This window comes from Galeopterus variegatus, unplaced genomic scaffold (assembly GCF_000696425.1).
Source record: "Galeopterus variegatus unplaced genomic scaffold, G_variegatus-3.0.2 Scaffold13509, whole genome shotgun sequence".
Taxonomy (NCBI): domain Eukaryota; kingdom Metazoa; phylum Chordata; class Mammalia; order Dermoptera; family Cynocephalidae; genus Galeopterus; species Galeopterus variegatus.
The window spans coordinates 1-26,943 of record NW_007739620.1 but is presented as its reverse complement, the minus strand read 5'-3'; the positions used below and the strand labels follow the sequence as shown (position 1 = coordinate 26,943).

Below are 26,943 nucleotides of genomic sequence, written 5' to 3'. Positions count from 1 at the left end.
GCCCATCCCCCAGTTGTGAATCTGCTTGTATATTTTCAGATATTTGTTATCAGCAACACCCCACTTCTTGGTATCAATTTTCTGTAACAGTGAGTTTTCTGTTGCTTATAACAGAATACCTGAAACTGGGTAATTTATAAAGAAACAACATTTATTTCTTATAATTTTGGAGGCTGGTAAGTCCATGGTCTAGGGGACACATCTCATGAGGACCACCTTCTGGGTGGAAACTCTCTTCAGGGTCCCCTGGTGACACAGGCAATCACATGATGAGAGTGACATAAGCAAGAGAGTTAATGTGATTACTTGCTCTCCTTATAAAGCCATGAGTGCCACTCCTGTGACAACCCACTAAACCATTAACCTAGGATTAGGGCAGAGTCCTCAAGATCCAGTCATCTCCCAAAGGCCCTACCTTTCAAATACTAGAATCAGATTTCCCACCCTCTTGACACTGTTATAATGGGAATCAAGTTTCCAACACTTGAATTTTGGAGGGCACATTCATCCCATAGCAATAAGCAATTAGCATATACATTTGGATGTATTGTCGTCCAAAGTAGTGTTCCATATAGACTAACTGTGCCTAAGGAATCAGCATACCACACTGAATTGTATAGAATAGTTTATACTCTCATTCTATATTACATTAAGAGAGTCCTTTTTTCCAGATGTAATTGTTGTGACAATGCTTTGGATGTATTCCCATTGCTTTCAATTGTAAGGAATCATTTTACATTCAGATGTTGGAAGTTTAACTCATTCATAAATTGAGTCTCTGAAATTTCTTTTACTTTCTGCTACATAAATTTTAATTCCTATTAAAAAGTACTGAGGAATATTAATATTTGAAAAAATTTCTTTTAAAAACATGCAAAAAGGCATGGAAAAGAGATTAAAACAGATGCTAAAATTCATAACTAATGTTTATTGATTACTATGTGTAAAGCATCATATGAAGCGCATTATAAGTGTGATCTCAGTTCATCCTAATGACAGTTCTATGAAGAAAATTCTGTTACTTTCCCAGTTCTACAGATGAGGAAATGGAGAGGGGTTAAGTGACTTATCCATAGTCATACTGTCAGTGCTGACATCTGAATTGCTATACAAGGGTGACCCTAGGATTCCATACTGTGCCAGAGAAGGTACAATTTGTAATATTGTTCTGACAGCCTGTGACCATATATGTGGGCATAGCAGAGGAACTTTTACTTTCTTTTTATTCTTTTCATTGTGATAGATTAGAAAACTTAAATAGTAGTTACCCAGAAAACTACTCAATCACCTAAATTACTAGAATATGCATATGTGTTGGATTTTTTAAGCGTAATAGTCATATTTTAGTAACATGTCAGTTTGATGTTGCAGTTTACCTTTATGAAAACTTTCTTTACTGTATATTCTTATTTAGAGAGTTTATATTTTTAAAATTTGGTTATTTTAATAATTATGATAAAAATGTTAGCTTGGATTAAAATGTAACTCTTTAATTTGTTTTGAAATGCTAAGTAGATATTTTGTATTTTTTAGAACCTACTGTAGTACCAACCACTGCTGTGAGGATGGAATCACAAACTACTAGTGCTTCCATTAACAATTCAAATCCATCTACCTCTGAGCAGGCCTCTGATACTGCTTCAGCTGTCACAAGTAGCCAGCCTTCCACAGTGTCAGAGACTTCAACTACTCTTACAAGCAATAGTACAACTGGTACTTCTATAGTAGGTATGTAAAAAAGTGGGGGAGGGTGACTTTTTGTCATTACTTTTGTTAGCAAAAATATTACTGTTTTTAAGTTTAAAATTTTAGCTCTATTAGCAAGAGTGTATCCTTATAGTAAACTTCATATGTGAGCAAAGTAACATTTATTAGACTTAGTGAGTTCATATTTGAGTTTGTGTGCTATATGTAACCAAAGTATTATAGGTCAGCTAAGAGAGTTTGGGGAGAAGTAAATGGCTGACGCCAAAAGCATGAACAAAAGAAAAAGCGGTAAGTTGGACTTGATCAAAATTTAAAATTTTTGTGCATCAAAGGAAATTATGAAGACAGTGAAAAACAGCCTACAGAATGGAAGAAAAATATTTGCAAATCATACATCTGATAAATGTTCTGGTATTGAGAATATGTGAAGAACTCTTAAATCTCAAGAACAGAAAGATAACCTAATTTTAAAATGGGCAAAGGACTTGAATAGACATTTTTCCAAAGAAGTTATACAAATGATCAAGAAACACAGGCAGAGATGCTCAACATCATTAGGGAAATGCAAATCAAAACCACAGTGAAACACCCCTTCACACCCACTTTGGTGTCTATAAATAAAAAACAAATACACAAAAACAGAAAGTAACCAGTGTTGGCAAGATATAGAGCAATTAGAACCCTTGTGAATTTGGTGGTAGGAGTGCAAAATGGTGTAGCTACTGAGGGTGACACTTTGGCAGTTCCTCAAAAATTTAAATATAGTGTTACCATATTACCCACTAATTCTACACATAGGTATATGCCCAAAATAATTGAAAATAGGGACAGGAAATTTAAAATTTTAGATGTCCATTTTCTCTATATTTGTTGTTGCTGCTGCTTGTTCTTTTGCTGTCTTATTTAAGAAACCATTGTTTAATGCAAGATGACAAAGATTTACTCCTATGTTTTCCTCAAAGGGTTTTACAGTTTTAGCTCTTATCTCAAGTTACTATGTTCCAATTAGCAATGATATCTCTGTCTCTCTCCTATCAGCTGTCTAACTGAGCCTTAAACTAGCTTTCTTTCTCTTTGGACAATGGTATAGGGATAGGAACTTAATTACTTACTAACAGACACCATAGACCCTATAGCTTATAGATTAACTATATCACTATTAATAATGAATCCATATTATATTTTCTATCACTTTTTGCTTTTACTAGTGTCTCATTTAATTCTTATAATATCCTTATAATTTCCATTGAGCAGATTGGAAAACTACTTGTGGCTGGATTAGGAAAGGACTCCTTTTTCTGGAAAACCGAGGGTAAAATTGAGAAAAATCCTCAAGGAGATTCCCCAGGGGTGTCTTTTAAATACTGTATTCTTTGAAAAAATGTAGGCAGATATGAAATGGGTTAACTTTTATTTCATTTATTGAGTGCATACTCTTTCAGCACTTTACTTTGATATCTTAAATGTTATTTTATATATTATCATTTAATCCTTAAAAATTTTTTTGATGTTGGCATTATTCTTCCCATTTCACAAATGATGAAATTTGGAAAGTTAAATACCTTGATCAAGATTAATAATAATCTTTGAGGCAAGAATTTGAACCTTCTCATTCACTTCTCTCTCCTTATAGCTTTATGTAGCCTTATTCTTACCTAAATTTTATGTGACATACTCCTAACTTTAGTTCAGAATAGTTCCAAAGCTTTTATGTATTTATATATGTATTTATTTATTTTAAGATCCTTGTTTACTCACAACTCACATTTAATCTCTTAGGTAGCACCTTCACTGCAGTCCTGAATGGCCCTCTCTTCATATTACTTTGACTATACTGATGACCATCTTTGAGATAAACTTTCTTTTGTCGTATTTCTCTAGACCTGTTTGAGGCCAAATTGCTTTTCTCCATAAACTTGATAGAAGCAGAACAGGTGGTCAGACTACATTAGGGGTGCTGAATTCTGCTTCATTCTTTACTTCCTTCCAGGACACTATGGAACATCAGTGCAACTATTTTCACACAACCTGTCCATATCTTGTACATTTTTGCATTTCTTTGCATTGCTTTGTATTTTGTATTGCTTTGTATAAAAAATAACTTTGTATTACTGAAGCCGTGTAACTTCACTCTTTTTTGTGGGGAGGGGGGCGGCTCAGATGCATTTTATTTCCACCAACCCAAGGGCGTGTTTGTTAGGGTAGAGACCTGTGAACTTTTTCTCCGGGTTAGGGGCTCAGGCACACAACTCAGCTGACAGGGCTGGGCATAGGGGGAGAAATGGGGGAGGGAGTCAACCTGAGGAAGGTCTGCCTGTCTGATCTCTGGCCGGGAATGTGGTGGGTGCATCATTTCAGCAGGACTAGGGTTGGCTTCCCAGATTGCAGAACTAGAGTTGCAGCCACTGTGAGCCCAGGCTTCAAGCCACCAGGATCAGCCTTTCATGTGAGTTCAGTGGGATGAGGGCAGAGTCTTACTGCTTGCCCCAGGGCAGGGCACGCCTCATGAAGGGCTCTGGTTTCAAGATGGCACCATCCTGCATCAGTTTGGGTCATGAGGGTGGGGGTGGTGAGTGCACAGTTTGTGCTAGTATTCTAGAGCGACATGGTGTGTGTATTCTAAGTCTCCTTCCCACACTTAGCTCTGGGCTTGTCCTGCCAAAGGATCTGTGGGCCTCTAGGGGATTGGTGTAGGTCCTTTGCCTACCTTTTCACCACAAGGGAAAGTTCTTCCTGCAGTGATCCCAGTGTCAGAGATGTGTTGGCTGAGGCCATGTGCCTCTCTCCTCTCTATGCTACCATCCTGGGCTTTCATGCTCCACAGAGATCTCATCAGTCTCCTGCTGCCCTCCTGCACTGTCCCACAGATGCTCCTGTCTTCTGGTCCTTTTCTGGGGGAGGAACATGCCTCAGGCACCTCTAGTCTATCATCTTGCCCCACCTCAGTTTCATCTTCTTTTAAACATACTTTTGAAATGCCAAGAGGTTTGTGGTAAATGTTCAACAACTGGCCTTCCAGGAAGAAGGAAGAGGAGGAGGGGGGTAAGTGGGGTGAAAGAGAAAAAAAGGAGGAGGAGGAAAAGAAAGGAGGAGGAGGAGAAAAAAGGAGGAAGAAATACTAGCTTCAGTCTTATCCAGGTTCTTATGTGGTGCTGGTAAATATCATATAACCAAGCAGATTGGTGTCTCCATAAATTTATGGTATCTAATCTTGGGCTTTTGTTAGTAAATCACCGTAGTATTATATATCTCAATCAGTTCCCTTTCTTTCCCCTCCAAAACTCTGTCCTTCTCCTCAAGGCTTTCATCCCCCAGGGGGACATACATAAAAAATAAACAAGCTGGCCAGGTTAGCTCAGTTGGTTAGAGCATGGTGTTATAACACCAAGGTCAAGGGTTGGGATCCCTGTACCAGTCAGCCGCCAAAAAAATAAAAATGAATGAAGGTTCTCAAGCATGAACTCCGGCAAATTCCAGTGCCTCCATAAAAACTTTTGTATATCTGTACCTATCTTTCTGTCCTAACTTCTGGTCTAATTCTTTCCTTTCCCCTTCAGTTCTTTTATCTGTGCCCTATCTCCTATCCCTTCTTGTGTCCTTAACCTTGATTTAGCAATTATCTTTCCCATGTCTTCAGCATCTTCACTGGTTTCGTTCCTTTAGTACATGCACACACACTTGTACTATGCCTGCATACATTTAAGTGGGTTTTAATTACCCTAAACTCTTTTTCTAACTTGCTTCTGACTCCATTCAAAAGGAAGAAACATGATCTTTAAAAATCAGGGAATAATCTCCTTTTCATATTTATTTTCTTCCCAGGACTATGTTCTCATCCCTTTTCTCACTGGCCCATCTCATAACTGCAGGTGTTTTCACCTATCACCAGTATGCTAATGACTCTCCCTTCTGTGCTTCTAGACCACTGTCCTTGTTTTGATCTATTTTCTAACCTGCTCTTTTTTTTAAAATTGTGATCAAATATATATAACATAAGGTTTATTTTAAGCATTTTTAAACATATTTTTGCATAGAATTAATTATATTCCCAATGCTGTGTGATTACCAACTCTTATCTATTTCCCAAACTTTTTCATCATTCTAAACCACTGTCTTAGTTTTAAATTCTTATCCAACTGCCTCTTGGACGTCTCCTGTGGACCATTCTGCAGTCACCTCAAACTCAGCATGCCCAAAACAGCTCATCATGTACCTGATCTCTCCATGTGCTCATTGCATTATGCATACATGATACCTTATACATTTATTTATTCAACCAATATTTATTGATTGCATACTATGTATCAGGCACTCTTCTAGACACTGGGAACAAAACAGATAAACTTTTGTCCTAACAGAGCTTACATTTTAGAGGATAAACATTTGTTGAGCTTATAATATTGGTTAATGATTTGTCTGTATTTATTAATTGTTTATATTACTCTGATTTTTATAGTAACCAATGAGTCAGAATTTATTACTTTTACTATTTTACAGGTGAAGTAATTTGCCCAAGGTTATATGATAATGGAGTACAAATTCAAATTTAGGCAAGATCTGGCTTGAAGCCTGTCCTTTTTTTTATGCCAGGATTTCTCAGCCTTGTCATTATTGACTTTGGGCTGGATAATTAATTCTTAGTATGGGGTCCATCCTGTGCATTATAGGATATTTATCAACATCCTTGGTTTCTACTCGTTAAATACCAGTATCACTACTTACCCTTCTGTTATGGCAGTCAAAAATGTCTCCAGGCTTTGCCACTGAGGGCAGCATTTCTCGATGCTGTACTAGACCCCAGTGCTTCTGTTGTAATACTGGTTGATTTTTTTTTTTCCTTTTTGTCTTTTTTTGTCTCCGGCAACGGATCGCAACCCTCATTGTCACGCCCATACCGGACTGGGACCGGCAACGGGATCGCAGCCCTCGGCGTTGCTCCCACATCTCGCTCAGCCAGTGAGCGGGAACCGGTCTGTATGTGGGATCCGAACCCTCGGCGGGAGCGCCACCACGCTCCCAAGCGGCACACTGTAGCAGTGCGCCACCGGGCCGGCCCAATACTGGTTGATTTTTATCCTAAATTGTCGCCATGCTTGATGATGAGCTCCTTCAGGGCCAAAGATCGAGTCTTTCTCTTCTTGGCACTAAGCTCCATGTATGCATGTCTTTCTTCCCTTGTGAGGTTAACTTAAATTTAGCAGTACTTATTGAGCCACCTACATTGTGCAGGCATGTTTCTAGTTGCTAGAGGTAAACAACGAAGGCAGACAATATTATAAGTTACTTTAAAGGCTAGGGCTTTCATTTTTACTTTTACGTTTTCTCGTGCCTTTTATAAAACCTTTACCATGCCACTATTATGAGTAGGACCTGTTAAATGAATGAACAATTGCATGTACGCATCTCAGTAATCCTCCTGTAATTACAGTGAAGGTACCTTAACCAATTTAATGTCACTGGGCTGTGGTGTTAATTTCTGTGGTGCAGATTTGTGATTGTTTCATTTTCAGTGGACCCTCAATAGATTGTTTTATTTACCTAATCAGACATCTTTGTATTTCACTTCTAATTTATGGCAGTTTCCTTTGGTCAATAACTCTCAAATGAGAAGAGAATCAATTGTCTTTACTTCAGGTTGCTTGCCTATTTGAGAAACAAAGAGGTTCTGGACTGTAGGAAAATAAACTTTAGTTGGAAGCCAAGGCTTTACCCTAGGAAGTAGAGCTATAAGGTTAGTCTTCTTTTTGAAGGTGCATTGCTAATGATTTGACCCCTTAAATATGTATTTAGCATTAAATATATTGTAGTCATTGTGCTTCCTCTTCGCTCACTCTTGATTTTTGTATGCAAAATATTCAAAGACAAAAATGGACTAGTTATTTCTGAACAGATAACCGTCATATCCATCACTTTAGTCATGGCCCTAGCAGTCCATAAATCTTTTGCTCTGGTTACAAACTCATACCCGAATCTTAAAATCACATATAATCCTCACATAACTTGGTTTGTAAAACTAAAGTGTCAGAGATGGAAACAGGAAGGTCGTTTAGTCCATCTAGTGGATGGATTTTATGTCTTAAGGGTTTTCAACCTTTTTTTTTTTTTAACACACGATAAATGACACTCACTTTTGTACAACACTTTTTCATGGGTACTGAGATAAAGCCCTAAAAATATTTCAGAAAGTAAAGCTAGTGTGATAATGATTAATTGCTACAAATATTATAACATATAGGAAATGGTTACTTAATGTTAGATTCAGCATAGCTAAGAAAAGTTGTTGATCATGGTCAGTTCCTGATATGCTAGTTGTAACTCTGTCTAGGTTATTCAGCACATTTGGAATGCAAGTGAATGAAAGTGATAAGATTATAGAACTGACTTTGAATGTGCTATGACTTATGTTTAAAAATATATAATTTGTTGGCTTTAATTGTTTTTGTTATGAATTATTTGGAATACCTGTTAACTATTGCTGACATAGTACTAATCCCAGGAGGCAAGTATAGGTTAGTAAAATTTGTACAGACGGTCCCTAATGTTTGACTTATGATTTTTCTACTTTAGGATGATGTGAAAATATTGCACATTCAGCTATACTTTGAGTATCCATACAACAATTCTGTTTTTCACTTTCAGTACAGTATTCAGTAAATTACATGAGATATTCACCACTTTATTATGATGTAGACTTTGGTGACTTTTCCCAATTGTAGGCTAATGTAAGTGTTCTGAGCACGTTTAAGGTAGGGTAGGCTAAGCTATGATATTCTGTAGGTTGGGTATATTAAATGCTTTTTTGGCTTAGGATATTTTCAATTCATGATGAGCTTTTCAGGATGTAACCCTATCATAAGTCAAGAAGCATCTGTATTTTTTCTTCTCATCCAAGTTCACAGACCCTGGAATTCTGGTTCCTAGGTTAAGAAACTTTATAAAAGGGTTCAGAAGATTATCCCAAATAGGCCAGACTAGGAGCTTGGAATAAAATGGATATGAAGAAATTTAGAATAGAGATACTACATAAGAGTTTAGAGCACAGAACTTGCACAGAAGAGAATCAGCAAGGGCAGGATAGGACATGTATGGGAAGGCACAGCCAGCAAAATTACAGGGAAATTTGCTGGAATCCTGTCAACCTGAACCTGAAGTACCCCTACCCAGATTCATTTATGTGAACCCATAAATTCTTTTTATTGTTTAAGCTGTTTTAGTTGGATTTTTATTTTATATTATTTGAATTATTTTATATATTATTTTTGTCTGAGATATATATATGTATATATATGTGTATATATATATATGTATATGTATCTTCTTTTTTTTTGGTATCTGGTCGGTTCGGGGATCCGATCCTGTGACCTTGGTATTACAAGGAGGTGCTCTAACCGACTGAGCTAACTGGTCAGCCCTTATTTTATATTATTTATGTTATTTGATTTTTATATTATTTATAACCAGAAGATTCCTAATTGATACATTGGCTCAGAAGATATTAGCTAGGTACTGTGAGCCACATAGTAGCAGAGTATCCCTGGTTTTGGTTACTCTAGAAACAAGCCTAGAACAGTGGTGCTCCAGAATCCTAAGGATTCTAAGGAGATGCCTCAAAAGCCACTGGGGAGTGAGGGGGGTTACACGTAGGGGATGGGGAATGCAGGGCTCTGGCTTTGGGCTCTCCACTCATCTAATTTAACCAGAAGTCCCTATTTTTATGTGTTTTATGTAGTTTTCATGTAATAATTAGTTTGAGGAAGGGGTTCTGTTTTTTAGATGAGTTTGAAACATGGGTAGACTTTCTGGGTACACTTCTGCAGTTTCTCTGGTGTAGAACAATGTATCTTCAGAATAACTGGGCATGTGGTAGAGAGCATAATCAGAACTCAGATGTTTCATAATTAATAAATTATCATCTAGAGTTCATAACAGCCATTCACAGCAATTGTAGCCCCATTTAATACATGAGAAGGAGGTTAAATAACTTTCCTAAGGTCACGTTGCTAAGCTTCATACTTAAGATTAGAACCCAGGTCCACCTGACTCCATGCTTTTTTTCTCCACTATGCTAAACTAAGTCACTAGATTTTTATAAGACACATTTCATTTTCTAAATGTTGGAGTCTTATATTTCTTTTATTTATAATTATATTTATTATATTGATTATATTCCATTGATTCTGACTAAAGAAGCCAGAGGAAGGGAAGTGAGACTCAGCCAGATACCCTCTGAGTTGGGTGGTTATGTCCTAAGAAGGTGAGATTTTAAGAAGTACATAGCAGACTGCATTATGTAGTAATGATTATGGTGTAGTTCATGGAGCTCAGGAGAAAGTCTTTTGCTTTGTAGTATATAATGGAATGACTCGGTGATATTTTATTTTATTTATTTATTTATTTTTGGTGGCTGGCTGGTATGGGGATCTGAACCCTTGACCTTGGTGATATTTTAGAATTTTTGAAGTCTAGTTTTATTGATAGCCATATGTTATGACCTAGGAAAAGATGATATGTCACCATATTTACACTTCATGGTAAATATAAGCCCTCTGAAGAATTTAGGCTTTCAGGAAAATCCCAATGAAGATCACTGCCCCAAATTATATAATGTGTATGTTAAGAATGTGGCAGTATCACATTCTTATTTACAGAGATTTTAATTCTTAATTCTTTATTTTTTTATACCCAGTACATATTTTTTACACAGTGATATTCAATGGTTTGATTGTTTTATACATTTTTTTTCCATTTCAAGATGACTCAAGGAGAACTGCATCTAGTGCTGTAACAGAAACCAGCCCTACTGCAATGCCAAGGTTACCTTCCTGCTGTCCCCAGCACTCGCCATGTGGAGGGTCATCACAGAATCACCATGCATTAGGACATCCACACACAAATTGCTTTCAGCAGCATGGTCACCATTTTCAACATCACCACCACCACCACCATACTCCCCACCCAGCTGTCCCAGTTTCTCCTTCCTTTAGTGATCCTACTTGCCCTGTGGAAAGACCTCCACAAGTACAAGCACCTTGTGGAGCAAATAGTAGTTCTGGAACCAGCTACCATGATCAGGTATGTGGAATTTGAGTCAGTCTTTTTTTCCTTCCTTCCTCTCTGCCTCCTTTTCTCCTGCTCCTTCCCTCCCTCCACACAACCCCGCCTCACATCCCCCGTTCCTTCTTCCTTCCTCCCTCCCTCCCTTTCTTTTTTAATTGTGGTGCTTTCAGGAGGAGAAAACAAACCCTATTGGTAAATTTTGCATACTAAATAAGTCATATTCTTGCATTCAAAAATGGCCTGATTTAGTGGTTTGTGGTTTGTTTGTTTTTTTAATCTCTGGGATTTTTCAGATGGTCTAAATTATCGCAGTTAATTCAGAGGATCAGGACCCAGGGATGTGGAAAATCAAAAGTAATACTTAATCTAAAAATCACTTTTTTATTCTGGAATGGTTTTGGGTGGTTTTTTTTTTTTTTTCTCTTTCTTTGAAAGATGACCGGTAAGGGGATCTTAACCCTTGACTTGGTGTTGTCAGCACCATGCTCACCCAGTGAGCTAACCGGCCATCCCTATATGGGATCTGAACCCGTGGCTTTGGTGTTATCAGCACCACACTCTCCCAAGTGAGCCATGGGCTGGCCCCCGTTTTTGGTGTTTTTAATCAAACACAGGTGAATCTGATCTTTGGGATTTTATTTCAAGCAAAGTGTTGAAACCATGGTGTCAACCTAATTCATGAGAAATTGGAAAATTCTCCCGGGTTTTTCCCTTCTACTTCTTACTCTAGAGCTCACTATACCCTCCACTCATCTAGAAATAAATAGCCTTCTCAAATGCAAACCAGTAGCGTAGTTTCTCAGGAGCAGATGAGGTTTTTTAGTTTATGGAGAATTGAAATGTCAGTAAAAATTATAATTAAGTAAATTAGTTGATATTATTGAGTGCTTGAACTGTCAAATAATATTAAATTAGTGTTGGTGATCACATGGAGTAAATGAAGTTGGGTATTATATGCTGTTTTAACTTTTGGTCTGTTGTCTTTGTGTATAATTATGATATAAATCAGTGCTGCATTCTTTAAAAACCAAAAGATGTAATTTCAGGGGAAAATTGTGTTTTTTCCATTCCTCAGCTTCCTGCTGTGCCCAAATAGGTCTCAAGTGGAGACTATCTGAGGTTATCTCATGGCCCGGTGACTAATTTCATATGTCTTTGACATAAAATATGCTAGAAAAAAGAAAAAAATTCAGAGCAACTGCTTTTCTATATCACCTGGCCTTTCCTGAAGTACCACCTTCAACTTTTAAATTTTGGTGGTTATCTCTTTTGGGTCTGAAAAATTAAAAACAAGAAGGAGGGGTGTTCTTTTAAAATATAAAGCTAGCTGCTACTGTCAAGAGGAAATTTGAAAGGCTGCAGTAGAAAATGTGATTTAAAGAGAATTTAGATGTTGTTTTGGTTCTGGTAACAGTTCTAGGTATTAAGTGATTGTCTGGACCTCTTCTGCCTCTTGGGAATGAGGTAACATCAAGAAAAACTTTGCAGTGGACTGAATGAAAGGCCCTGCTTAAAAGTAAAACTTCCTTTTACTAAAAATTTGAATTGAAAGGATACCTCAAAAGTATCTTATCAAAATGAAGTGTGTCTACCAGCCTCTCCTGCATTCACTCGAGCTACCAAAAGGTGGGCTTCTCATTCACAGAATATTCTGTTGTTGAATTAATAAAATAATACAGGTGGTTCGAAAGATGAATTATGTACACATTTTTTTTTCAACCTGAGTTAGTTAATTATGGGTAGAATCCCTTTTACAGTTCTGTTCAGTGTAAAATAAATGTAACCTATTTACCCATCTTTAAATAGAGGTGTTTGGACTGCAAACAAAACTTGGGAAGAATCAAGCAAGATCCCAGATATTCACTGTTGATAATGGGTATGAAGGTGAACAGAGAGTGAGATATTGAAAATAACAATTTGAGACTCAAATACACTTTTGTTGTTGTTGTTGGCTGGCTGGCTGGCTGGCACTGGGATGTGAACCCTTGACCTTGGTGTTACAACACAATGCTCTAACCAATTGAGCTAACGGGCTAGCCCTTGGATACACATTTGAGGGACTTTGAAATTAGCCACACACTCATGAGATAACCTCAGATAGTCTCCACTTGAGATCTAGTTGGGCACAGTAGGAAGTTGAGGAATGGAACAACCAGACAAGTTATTTGAGGATTTGTGATTGTGCAAGGTGTCTTATGGTTGAGTGCCAGCTTTCTTCATCTCCAGTCCCTCAGCATTCAGTATTGAATGGTTCTTGTATATAATTCCGTTTATAACATCTGGTCTTTAATCACATTTTGAAAAGTACAGCTTCACTGAACCTAGGCAGTAGGCTTATATTTAAATTATTTAAGAATACAAAGAAGCAATTCTTGTTCTCTAGTCTGCTATGGAGTAGAAGATGAAGAAGTCTACTTAAGACTTTTCAAAATGCTTTTAGGGGAAAAACTTAATTACTGAGGAGAAGAGATGGAATCTAGACTCTTGTTTATTTCCCAGTCTAGTAAAGGGGCCTTCCCCCAAATAATATTTCTAATAAAAGGAATCAGTGGTTGAATTAAAAAACAATTTTTTTTTTTTTGGCTAAGCAGAAAGGTTAAGAGGCAAAGCTAACTCATGACTTAGCCTGAATGATCTTATGCCCTTTTATTTTGGATGATATGGGTTTGTTTGCATTTTTAGAGTTTCAGTTGAATGCTTTCTATATAAACTTTAGAAACTTGGGGTAGACAAGTTTCTACCTAGAACCTTAATGTTTTCAGTGGTATGATTATACACTTTCTAAAGGAGCCCTAAATTACTGGTCAGAATTTTTGTGCAAAGGAGAATATATATATAAGTATGATTTTAAAGTTTTTTCTCTTTAAGATGTGGATAATGTAAAATAAATAGACTTTATTAAACTTTTGTTCATCTTATGATATAATCTTAGGCTTGATTTTTTAAGAATTGATTTTAGATTTTAAGTATAAAACCACTAGTGTCACAATCCAAGATATGTATTATTTTCTTGGTGCTCAGTAGGTCTTCACACTAAGAATCTTACCATTTTCAAATTAATTAAAAAATGGTATTTTTCTAGGTTTCATTAGAAGTACTTTTATTAATACAACATGACATTGTTTTGACCAAACTTTGGGAAAGATAAAATATAGTTCCTCTTTATACAGCAGGCATTGCCAGTAGACCTGAGCAACAATGGTATCAGAAGTCATGGAAGTGGTGGTTTTCATGGAGCATCTGCATTTGACCCCTGCTGCCCTGTTTCTTCTTCCCGAGCTGCAATCTTTGGCCATCAGGCTTCTGCTGCAACCCCGAGTCAGCCATTATCAATAGATGGTTATGGATCAAGCATGGTTGCCCAGCCCCAGCCCCAGGCCCCTCCACAACCCTCTCTCTCATCATGTCGACATTATATGCCACCTCCTTGTAAGTATAAATGTAATAGGCAAAGAACCTAGAGGCATAAGATGAAGCATTCTGTATTCTTCCATGAAATAGTCTTTCATTAATCCTAATTCATACATTTTTAGTATTTACTTGGCTTAAGAGTGGTAGTGTATTTTTCCCATTAAGATTTATGAAATTGAGGGGCATCGAATGGCACCTTAGGTTCTTATAATTGGAAGTTTTAAGGAATTTAGATTTATTCTATAGAAGTAATTGAAGAAATGTGAAAGTTTAGTAGTATTTCTAGGCACAGTAAACTTTTGTCTAAGAATTCTCAAGCAATTAACTGAGGCCTAAGAGAGAATTCTTTCACTGAAAGCTTTGCCAGTTGGTAAAAAAAGGTTTTTAACTGATTTGGTGCAGGCAGTTAAAAAAGAACCAGGCATGGCTTTTCTAATGAAATTGAAATCCATTCGATATCGTAAGAAATGGTAAATACCTTTAGGCTACGTAACCTATTTACTACTTTGTTAGATCGTAAGCTAGTAATCAAATGGAAACTTAATACCTTTATCATGAACATTGAAAATTTATGCCAGGTAAACCAGGAAGTTTGCAAGGAAGTTTATCATTTGTTCTAATTTCATGCAAGGGATAATTTTCAATTATATATCTTCTTCAAGTTCTTCTTCCACTCCAGTAATTTAAAAAATCTGCATCCTGCAGATACAACTGGAATCAACCCAGTATTTGTACAGTGTTAGCTGGTAGTATATTATTTACCTTTTCAATAATGCAACTTAACATTTAAAGTATAAGTTGGAAAACAAATTTGGAAACAGTTTTTGTAAAACACTGACCAGTGGGCGGATTCTGTTTGAACACTGGCATGATGTACAGGCTGTTTTGTAATACTTGTTGACATTCATTGTTAATTGATCATGTTTCATTAAGAACTCAATATGTGTGGGTTTCCTTTAAAAAATAATATACTGAAGCAGTTTATAAGTCCATTCCTTTTTAATGTCCTAATAAATAAGTGAGACATTAAAAAGCCACTTCTGTCCACATCTCACTAATCTTAATACCTCAAAGGTAAAACTGCTTACAGCTTATTATAAAAACTTTCAGAAATTTTCTTTTTATACACATCTGTGTATGTATATATGTCTCTCCTTAAAAAAAAAAAAGGGATGATTCTGCCTTGGATTTTTTCAATATTAGCACATAAAAATCAGACTCACTCGTTTTTAATACCATCAAATTATTCCGTTGTATGTTAATGAGTCCTCTGTTGATGGACATTTGAATTGTTTATAGTCGTTTGAGTCTATCTATTAGGGTAGCTTCCTAGGAGTGAGATTGCTGTGTCAAAGAGATAAACTTTCAAATAAATACTCCTAAATTTGTTTCCAAGGGGTGTATCAATTTATACTTCTCATTGGGAGTGTATGAATGAGAATGAAGGTAGGAAATCTGAATTGTATTGTCTTTTATTAGAGACATTTTGACTGATAACCCTTCTCTGGACCGCTTTTCCTATGTGGAATGTGTGTGTGTGTTCTCTCTCACCCCACTCCCCTGTACTTTTAAAAACCACTTCCAGTATACTTTAAATCACATGTGAAACATTTACTTCTTAAATCCTTCTTTATTAAATTGAACTGAGGAAGATGGTGTGGTGTAGTAGAGCTCTGGCTTTAGAATTAGATCTAAGTTTACCTCCCAACTCTGACTAACTAGCTTAGGTGACTTTGGGGAAGTTATTTAATCTGTCTGTCCTCAGTTTCTTCACATTTGTAAGTTGGAACTAGTTCTTATTGTCTATAACTGTGAAAATTTGACCAAGTGAAAAATTTGCTGTTTTATAAGTACATTTACACTCATACCAATAGTACTGGTGAAATAAGAAAATGTGTCCTTGCTTTTGAAAATTTTGTGGTCTTGAAATGATAAAACAATGTACTTGAAATGCTATTATTTAAAAGTTTTGCTATATATTAATAAGTATTGGTAAGTCATATAAATAAGGCTACTTATGAATAATCATTAAGTGATTGGTGCACACTGTAAAGCTATGAGAATTTAGTGAGCAAATGTTGGAATAGATCATAATAGTGCATCTGCAAATGACATATTGAACTTTTAGGCGTCAATATCAAGAACTTATGATTAACCATTATGCGATTGGTGTACACTGTAAAGCTATAAGAATTTAGTGAGTAAGGCTGGCCATTTAGCTCACTTGGTTAGAGTATGGTGTTGGTAACACCAAGGTCAAGGGTTTGGATCCCCTGCACCAAGCAGCAGACAAAAAAAATAAAAAAAGACTCCTAAGAATTTAGTGACTAAATTTTGGAATAAATCATAATATTGCATCTGCAGGTGACATATTGAACTTTTAGGAATCAATATCAAGAACATTTTTTTTTTTACTGGCAATAAGACACATTAAATAGAAAAGGAAGAGAAATGGTCTAGAACGTGTGTTAGCTATCTGTTTAGTTTAGATAAACAGTAAATTAAAATGGTTGTTGAAGAGTTAAACTTACTTGATTCATTCTGAAACAAAACTTTAAGATTTTGGAATATTTGCGAATATTATGTTTTGTGTAATGATTATAGAAATAGAAAACTTTGAAGTGAAACTGGGGAAAATGTTGAGAATTTGAGTAAAGATAATGATAAAACATACTTTTTTTTTTTAATGGCCAAGAGATACTGAGCTTTGTGCCTTCTTGAAAAGTAGTAAAACATTGATTTGAAAACATAACTTTTAGAAAATTCATTTAAAAATTTGTCTCAACTTATACTGGGTTTAGTGAAAGTTTCCTTTAAATACATGCTGACAAGGCTTCCTTTGAAAATTTGGCTGAGTTGAGTTATGGTTACCTAACTTTCACCCTTGCTGAATTAATCAAAAGCATTAAAAATGGAAGAAAATACTTCTATAATGAAACTAGAGAATATTTTCCAATAAAATGAAATTTGGGCTGAAATTCGAAGAAGACAAACTTTTTTTTTTTCCTTTTTGTCTTTTTTCGTGACCGGTAAAGGGGTTGCAACCCTCGGTGTCGCGCCTGTACCGCGACCGGCAATGGGATCGCAACCCTCGGTGTCGCGCCGGCACCGTGCTCAACCAGTGAGCAGACTGGTCTCTATATGGGATCCGAACCCTCGGCGGGAGCGCCGCCGCACTCCCAAGCGCCACACTCTACCGAGTGCGCCACCGGGCCGGCCCAAGACAAACATTTTTTGCATGTCAGGTAGATATAGATCTCTTGGAGCAGGAGACATGTATTTCTCAGAAGGGTCTTTCACCAGTCACTTTGAGACATAAAGATTTGGAATAATGAGATGGAGGGAACCATTTTATTAAGGGCTTACTTTTATGGGAGTTTTCCTGACAAATATGTCTCTTTTATCTTAATGTAGCATGGAAAAATAACATGGGGCAGGGAGAGATAGGAGCAGCAATAAAAAAAATATCTTTGCAGTCATGTCCAGGAGGGCTTGCAAATTCCTTTCTTTGCTGTAGCTCCCTATAACCAATAAATCATAAAGGAAAATAAGATTTATGTGTTTATCAATATATAATTTATACAATTCGACTGCACAAATGCAAAAAAACTTGTGTGTGACAAAAAAGTAAAAAACAATTTGGAGCAATGTTTACACCCAATTATGACAAAGCTTCCACATATACAAAGAATATTTATAAATCAATAAGAAAAAGGTGAATAACACAATAGGCTAAGAATATAAATAGGTCATTCTGAGAAGAAGAAATTTAAGTAGTCAATAATTAAAAGATTCTTCTCAGATTGGCATTTAAAAAATTTAGTGATAGTGTGGATGTAATCAGGCATCCCTGCATACTGTTGATGAAACTATTGATTATGGCAACCTTTCAGAAGGGTATTTTGTTACCAGGTATCTGAATTTAAATTATTCCCTCAGGCTCACAAGTATTTATAAGAATTAATGCTACAAAACAGTCTATGAGTATATATGTGTACACAGTGTGTATATGAAAGAATGTGAACCCAAGAGGAGTCATGCACAGAGATTATTATCACATCATTTGCCTTACTTCCAATTTTTATCAGTGGGGAGTTCCTCAATAAATTTTGGTACATTCCTATAATAGAATGTTGTGAAGCTGTGAATGAAGTAAAACTATATGCGTTGACATGAGAAGATATCCAAGATTATTCAAAGAAGAAAGCAGATTTCTTGAGCAGACTCAGGCATTGATACAGTATTCATAAAAATTAAATATGTGCTAATATGTTTATAAAATACAACAGGAATATGTAATGGCAATGTATTGTCAATTGCATGGTGCCTATGTAACATACCTGAAATGTTTTTCTTGCAGATGCTTCTTTGACAAGACCACTTCATCATCAAGCTTCTGCCTGCCCCCACTCTCATGGAAACCCACCTCCTCAAACTCAGCCTCCACCTCAAGTGGATTATGTTATTCCTCATCCTGTACATGCTTTCCATTCTCAAATATCTTCTCATGCAACATCTCACCCTGTGGCACCCCCACCCCCAACTCATTTAGCCAGTACAGCTGCACCAATCCCTCAGCATCTTCCTCCTACACACCAGCCAATTTCGCACCATATTCCAGCCACAGCACCTCCAGCACAGAGACTGCATCCTCATGAAGTTATGCAGAGGATGGAAGTTCAAAGGAGGAGGATGATGCAGCATCCAACGTATGTTTTATGTTTTTAAAAGAAAATTATGCTTGTTTTTTCTTCTATTTCCATTGGTCTTTAAAAATATGAACTCTTTATTTATTTATTTATTTATTTTTGTCTTTTGTCTTTTTCCGTGTCCGGCAACGGATCGCAACCCTCAGTGTTGCCCCCGTACCGGACCGGGGACCGGCAACGGGATTGCAACCCTCGGCGTTGCTCCCGCGCCTCGCTCAGCCAGTGAGTGGGAACCGGTCTGTATGTGGGATCCGAACCCTCGGGCGGGAGCGCCGCCGCGCTTCCCAAGCGGCGCACTATCCAGTGCGCCACTGGGCCGGCCCAAATATGAACTCTTTAAAAGCGATGTAACTATACTAAATCCTTAGTTCATTAGGAAATTAATTCTTCACTAATCAGAATCTTCTGACTTAACCTGAATTGTGGGTGTTAACAAGTTTATATCAGATCATTTAATGAAATCAGACCACTTTCAACATGAGCCAGGGTCATTTCTTTATGCAAACGAATCTTGATTGTCTGTTTCTGTAATATCCCATAGTAAGGATTAATGTTAAAATTAATGACCCTCAGGAACAAAATCTAACTGTTTCAAAAATTTAACTTCTTTTATTTATTATGTGTTACTAATCAGAGGGAAGAATAGGAAAGTATTAATAGAATTTTCAAAAACAACATTGAATAAAGTTTTATTGGAAAACAGTTACACTTGTGGATTTATGTATTGCCTATGGCTGTCTTCACAGTACAAAGGCTAAGTTGAGTAGTTGGAACAGAGACCATATGGTTTGTAGAATCTCAAATATTTATTATTTAGCCCTTTACATAAAATGTTTGCAAAACTCTGTCTTATTAATGATCTAGCACTTGTGTAACTTCTTTTAGTTCTGTAATTTAAGATTATATCCAGAATCTCTGGCTATTATTGCCATTCTAATATAGTAACCCTTTATATAGAAAGTTGCCAATTTAACAGTCATATCTTCCAGTAGCTAGAAAATGGTTTGTTCTAAACATGCAATATCGGCAAATGTGTTAGAAACTGATGGAAAATAATTAAATTATAAAAATGAATGCCTGGGACTGAGCTATTTTTAGTGTCCTTTGTTTAGAATTTTATAACCATTTGCATTTGTATATTTGACTGACTCTAGGGAGAAAAAAATACAGTGAACTGAGATGCAGAAGAGTATGAATGGAGCTAAATATCACTTTCCTAGTTATGTTAACCTGTACTGCATATGCTTTGAAAAAACGCACAAGCTTAAACATTTTTTCTCTTAAACTTTTATCCATTAAGATAGTTGAATTTTTTACAATGTAAGAGTGAATGAAGCAAAATAAAATAGTTTCTATTCCTATTTTATGTTTGTATAAAATAACTTGTGCCTGCACCATTTTCTGTGGTGTTTAATTTTTTAAATTTTTATTTCTGTTTAATTTCAATTCTATTTAAAAATATCTGTTGTAAAGAAGGTATACAAATAATGTTACAGTTGCCTTTTTCTTTGGATATTTGGATTGGAGGCATTGAAATAAATGAGCAGTTGGAATTTATGGAGAAGGTTATGATTTACTAAATAATTTTATATTACATTTTTATAATTGTTATAAAATTAATTTTATGATTAATCTATAGATGCTTATAATATTAATACTAGGTTTTTTTCTACATTAAGAAATAACCAATTATTCAATTATTTCCAGTGGTCTTTTTGTGTTCTGTGTTTCCAGGCGGGCACATGAACGCCCCCCACCCCATCCACATAGGATGCACCCAAACTATGGTCATGGGCATCATATTCATGTGCCTCAGACTATGTCCTCACATCCTCGACAGGCTCCAGAAAGATCTGCCTGGTCAGTATCTTGTTTATTTCAAAGCAATGTCCAGCAGCTTGTGTTAAAACTCCCTGAAGAGATGCTTTGTAGTGGAATGCCATACAGAAGAGTGCCATGGAGAAACCATATCCCCAGTTTAGCTGTGAGGCACTGCCTCTGGGCAAGTAGAGGCCTGGGGAGGAAAGAGTAGGACCTTGAATTCTGGGGCAGAGAACTATGTCAAGCAGAAATAGAGCTTGTTTTTTTGTTTGTTTAAGTTTTATTTTATTTTTAATTGACAAATAATTGTATATATCTGTGGGGAACAATGTGATGTTTCAATACATACGTATGTTGTGGAATGATCAAATCAGGCTAATTAGCATATTTATCACACCAGATATTTATCATTTCATAGTACATTTAAAATCCTCTCTTTTAGCAGTTTTGAAATATTAATTATAGTCAACATGCTGTACAGTAGAACACCAGAACTTATTCCTCCTAATTGAAACTTTGTACCCGTTGACCAATATCTACCCTTTCCCCGCCCACATCCCCCAACCCTTCTGGTAATCAACATTCTACTCTCTGCTTCTATGAGTTCAACTTTTTTAGATTCCACATGTGAGAGGAGTGTAGATTTTTTCGGTTTTTAGGGGTGTCTGCCACCGGAGTTAACTCCTTAAACTGATCCTACTTTTCCCAACTTCTGTGTCTACCTTCCAATTTTGTGCTCAGACTTGCCCAACTCCTGTCATTGTCGAGGGAAATCTACTTACATTTGCCTGTGCTTGTGGTCTTTCAAGAAGAAAGAAGCATATTTTCATTAAATTTTCCTTTCAAATCCATTGTGTGTAGGCACGCATTGAGATCTTGAGCCATGGTGACTTTTGAGGCAGAACGCAAAATGAGAATAAATAAATGAACATTTAGCATATACAGTTTTACCCTCTCTAAAATTTTACCATTCCTTTATTTATAAGATGTAGAAGAGTTTGCTATTCTAATTATCCTTGATGCCAACAACCCAGAGACGATATCCAACAAACAAAAGCCCCAAGAGCATCTGTAACATTCAGATAAACCAAAAAGTAAACTATTTTATATGCTGCTCAAGTAGAATCAGGCTTTTAGATTGGAAGGGGCCTTAGGAGCCATTCGCTATATTTCCTTCCTTTGTAAGTTCTGAAACCAAGTACAAATGCTTTGCTCCTCAGGGTCACAAAATTGGGTGTTTTTGAGTTTTCATTTCTGAAATGAATGTGAAATTATTCGTTAAATTTTGGGGGCTAACTTTTTCTCAGTTTTGTAAGTTAAGAAACCTTAGATTACTTTTTAAAATGTAAACATACTTCCCAATTTCTGTTGTTAATAAAGAGACTGTAAGGAGGATTAAAAGTTAAGCTGTTGTCATCCTTTGTCAGGGAACTGGGAATTGAAGCTGGAGTGACTGCAGCTACTTACACACCTGGTGCATTGCATCCTCACTTGGCCCATTACCATGCACCTCCTCGACTTCATCACTTACAATTAGGAGCTCTTCCTTTGATGGTAAATGGAAATTTTTCAAAATTCTGACATGTTCTCCTTCTAAAAGTAGTCTTTTTTTTCTAAACTTAATATTTTATTGGAGATATTTTCTTATAATACATTAGTTGTTATTGGTGTTTTAATAGAATTTGAGAATAATTGTTCTAGTGAGGTAGAAATTGTGCTATAAAGAGGTGTTAAATATATTAAAATCTGTATTTGTAACTTGCATTGTTAAATGTACTCTTAATGTGCAAAATGACTCAAAAAAGTGGTTTTTTGTGTGTGTACTAAGGTAATCTTGACCCATTGTCACAAGGACATGGGCTTTAATTATTTTGCTGTTAAGTGGTATTAGATCTGTTCTGATGCATTCGTACTTTATTTTTTAATCTGCAGAAGGACTATACTAATCTGATTTGAATAGGTTCAAATTTTGTTGATTGATACCAAGTTGAGTGCTAAAGAACAAGTTCAGCAAACATTTATTGAATTTGCTATTGGTAAGGCATACTAGTTATAAAAGTGGTACAGAAAAGGGAGTAGTTTTGTTTTTCTGATGGGTAGGCAACTGCAGAGAAAGTTTCAGAGAAACTTTAATGTACATGTGACTTCTAAGCAGGCTTTGGATTTTGGAATGGTGCACTTGCAGAGGTTACAGCGTGTAAAGAGCTATCAAATAGCATAAGCATAGGGACTCCAACTAAGCTGGTGTTTCTAGATCTTAGTGTGGAGGGTCAGAAATAAGAAATAAAGCTGCCTTGCCAAGAAACTGGAACTCAGGAACCGTTGAATGGGTAAAGTCCTGATCATATTTATACTTTTATAATGACTTAATCAGATTGTAGTTAGAAAGACTACCTCCTCAGTTATGTGGAAAATATATTTAAGGGTGGGAAGAAAGCAACTCATTGGGACATTCATTAGAACATTGCAGTAGAAGAGGTAAATGTTGATGAATGCCTGAACAAAGGCAATGGCAGTCAGCATAAAAATGATGGGACTCATTTGAGTAATATTTAGGATGACTCCCAGATTTCTAGTGTGGGTTAAAAGATTTATAGTTGTACCAGTCACTGTGTTGGAGAACATTAGATGAAGGTTTGAGGAAGGAGTTAAATGAGTCAGGTTTTGGACATATTGAACCTGAGATAACTATCAAGGTCAAATGTCCAGTAGGAAGTTAAGTTTATAGCCTGGACCTCCAAAGATATCTGGTTTAAAGATATTTATCAATACAGTGATAATGAATCAATGGGAAAGTATTAGATTTTCAGGAGAAATGTATTTAATGACAAGAGGCTGAAAAAACCTTGGAGAATAACAATACTGTATTTAAGTGGTAATACCGTACTTCAAACAAAGGATTCTGAGAACTGGCTCAAAAAGTTAAGAAACAAAAGTTAGGATTATGTCAGAAAGTAATATAGTAAATAGTGTCTCATCACAAAAAAATTAAAGTTTGGAAAGCATTGAATGCATTTGGCATTAGAGTAGTTGTTGGTGGCTTTTGTCAGAGTGGTTTCAGTAATGGCGAGGGATGGAGATGAGGTGCTTCTTAGATTACAGTAATGAAGGTGAAAATATGGAGAGACTATTTGCTTTATAAGCTTGGCTGTGAAGGGAACATGAGATATAGAGTGGCCAATAATTCTAGGATTAAGATAAGAATTTAGGTTTGGAGAAACTTAAGATATTTTTAGGTTTAAGACAGAAAACCATTAGAGAGGACTTGTTGGTAGTTGTTGAAGAGAGGGATAGGGAATAGTTAATTGAGCATGATCCAGGATGGGGAAAGTAGGAGATGGGAGCAGGTGATAGGGATTAACTTTGAATAGGAGAAAGGAGAAGCTCATCTACAAAAGCTAGAGGGAGGATGCTAGGAGGTTTCAGGCTAAGTGAAGGTTTAGAGAATTTGGGAGGCAGGAGTTCCTTTGTGATTTCCTTGGAGATATGTAGGAGGTTATCTGCTGAGTAGTATTGATCTTGGTTATAAGGAGAGTTGCAGATAATTTAAGTATAATAGATGGCTTGAGGGTTAAAAGCAATTGCTTACTTTAAATTTCTTTTCCACATATGAATTATCTGTTAAAACTATAAAGCCTACAAGAAGTATGTTGTGCTTCAGTGAAGGCTAATTAAAAAGTAGTGTTGGAGATTTATTTATAAAGCTGGAAGAATGATGCTGTGTTCCAGAATCTCTTTCCTAACTTGATATTCATGGTAGTCCAGTTGCTGCAAACACTGAGTTAGTGAATATGGAACCATTACACCTAGGGTAAATACAGGGTTAGATTACTGTAAGCCTCTGGTGACAACTGATTAGTATAAACCTTATTTTATGTGTGTTCTGTTTAAAGACAGCTTTTTTGATATATGTTATTGATTCATTAACATCGAACTCATAGCCAACAACACTATCACTCATGCGTGAGCAAAACTTATCTAATGCATTTTTCTCCATAAGGTGTGTCACAGCCTTCTTGGCTTAGGAACACTAGACAGTACTCAAGCACTATACTTGGGGACCATTTTAATTAACAGGATCAGCAATAAAAAACACAAAAATGTGAAAAGTATACCACTAAATAGATTGTAGAAGGAGCACTTGTTTATAGTATGAACTGGAAAAAGAAGGCAGAGCCTTGTTCTGCCTCAGGAATATGCATGTTGGGCAACTCAAATTTTTGGCCACTTTGTGCATGTCCACAAATGACTCTGAAAGCACAAGTGTTGATTTTGAGGTTACTAATAAATTTTAGCCTGCAGGCCAGTTCACACATATGGAACCGACAAATAATGAAAATTGACTATACCTAACGAAAAGTGAAGATGGACGTAAAATTTTTATCTTGAAGTACATTTTGTTAGAAAATTCTGTGTATTTTTATTTGTCAATAAAGATCTTATGAAAATTTACCCTTTTCAAGTTTGTACCACTAAGAGCATCAGGATTAAGTTTGAATATTTTCTACATAGGATTCTTTGTGCAAGATAAATCAAGTAGAAGAAATCTGTTATGAAATAGCTATGTTTCCCTGTATTTCTTTTGATTATATTTTAAGAAGAATCTAACTCTGTTACAGAATGCTGAGTTGGAGTTATGTATTCTTACTGAAGTTAAATTTTATGAATAGTTGGAGAGCATTGAGTGTCTTGAATTATTCAATGATAGTAAACCACAAGACTATTCTTAATTGATTTAGCCTATCTTTTCTATTAAAATAGGTTCCAGACATGGCTGGCTATCCTCACATTCGTTACATTTCATCAGGTTTGGATGGAACATCATTTAGAGGTCCTTTCAGGGGCAATTTTGAGGTATGTAATAAGATAAATGAAGATTATTTGCCATATCTTTAGTGCAGAGATAGTATATACCTCATATGTGCTATTAATATTCACAATTGTATAAGGCTGCTGCAGTGGCTGGGAATCAGAAGGCAGTAAAATGTCTGATTTTCTGTTATTGCTTCTGGGAGGTACAGAAACATTTATATGCAATGTTAATCTTTGGTGGGAGGGGGGTGGGTGGCTGGCCAGTATGGGGATCTGAACCTTTGACTGTGGTGTTATCAGCACCATGGTCTCCCAAGTGAGCTAATCGACCTGCCCTAGCAATATTAATCTTAGAGTCAAAAGTTACCCAAGTATTTAAAGAAGAGTAAATTAAAATATCTAATGTAAAAGAATGTAAAAATGTATTAAATCTATATAAATATTTGATTTTTTAAAAAATACCATTAAATGTGGGGGAAAAACCCTTAATATTTTTGATGGAGCTTAATTTTTAGAGAAACATTGCTAGAGAAAAAGAAATATAGGTAATTCACTTTATAGCAAAATGTTTTCTCATTTGAATTTTCAGGAACAAAAAATCATTTGAGTATTATTTAAATTTTTTTGTGGTTCTTAATGTGAATTTGGAAGTTGGAGTCAATATGACTTACTAGACCTATTGTTGATTGATTTGTTTCCCTAGTGTACGAGAATGATTTCATCTTCTACATGCATACGTACTCACTGACCTGTATAGTATGATGTGGTAATATTGTTGCCCTAATTTATAAGGTTAATTTTGCTATACTGCTTCAGTTGGCTGGAAAAAACATTATGAACAATGATTTGCCTTACCATATATAAGAAAAATCTATAAACAACCATGTATCTTGTATATAAGTTTTTATGTATATAAGTTTTTTGAACACTATATTTATATTGCAAGTTTATAAGTATGGAAGTTACTGCTTTTACAATATTAACAATACCATTTAAGGAATAATCATCCTGGCTTTTTATTACTTTCAGGAACTAATTCATTTGGAAGAAAGATTAGGAAATGTTAATCGTGGAGCATCCCAGGGGACAATTGAAAGATGTACATATCCACATAAATACAAAAAGGTAAGAATTTATCCTATGAAACTTCTAGAATATTACTGAAATGCATAAAATTTAATATTATGGGCCATCCTTTAATTTGTGGAGTTTAGCAACTACATTATTTATTATTAAAGCAACACATACATATGGTTTTAAAAAAATTTGAAAGTACAAAAATATGTACTCTAAAGTTTCTTTCCCCGAAGACCCTAGTCTTCATTTTTAAAAGTAAAATCATGGGCCGAGCCCGTGGCGCACTCGGGAGAGTGCGGCTGGGCGTGCAGCAGCGCTCCCGCCGCGGGGTCGGCTCCCATATAGGGAT

At 36.0% G+C, this 26,943-nt stretch overlaps 1 protein-coding gene across 1 annotated transcript in view; it reads left to right on the top strand.

Annotated features, from left to right (window-relative positions):
* The window catches only part of LOC103581622 (E3 ubiquitin-protein ligase Arkadia-like), a gene marked incomplete at its 3' end in the record, with an annotated part of 32,048 nt that extends 5,406 nt beyond the window's left edge, over positions 1-26,642 (top strand). The window contains exons 4-11 of the mRNA XM_008563408.1: positions 1,534-1,728; positions 10,460-10,779; positions 13,935-14,193; positions 18,536-18,884; positions 20,619-20,744; positions 22,133-22,259; positions 25,467-25,559; positions 26,547-26,642. Of these exons, the coding sequence (XP_008561630.1) occupies positions 1,534-1,728; positions 10,460-10,779; positions 13,935-14,193; positions 18,536-18,884; positions 20,619-20,744; positions 22,133-22,259; positions 25,467-25,559; positions 26,547-26,642 (1,565 nt within the window). The remainder of the gene's footprint in view (positions 1-1,533; positions 1,729-10,459; positions 10,780-13,934; positions 14,194-18,535; positions 18,885-20,618; positions 20,745-22,132; positions 22,260-25,466; positions 25,560-26,546) is intronic.
* Positions 26,643-26,943: the final 301 nt, after the last annotated feature.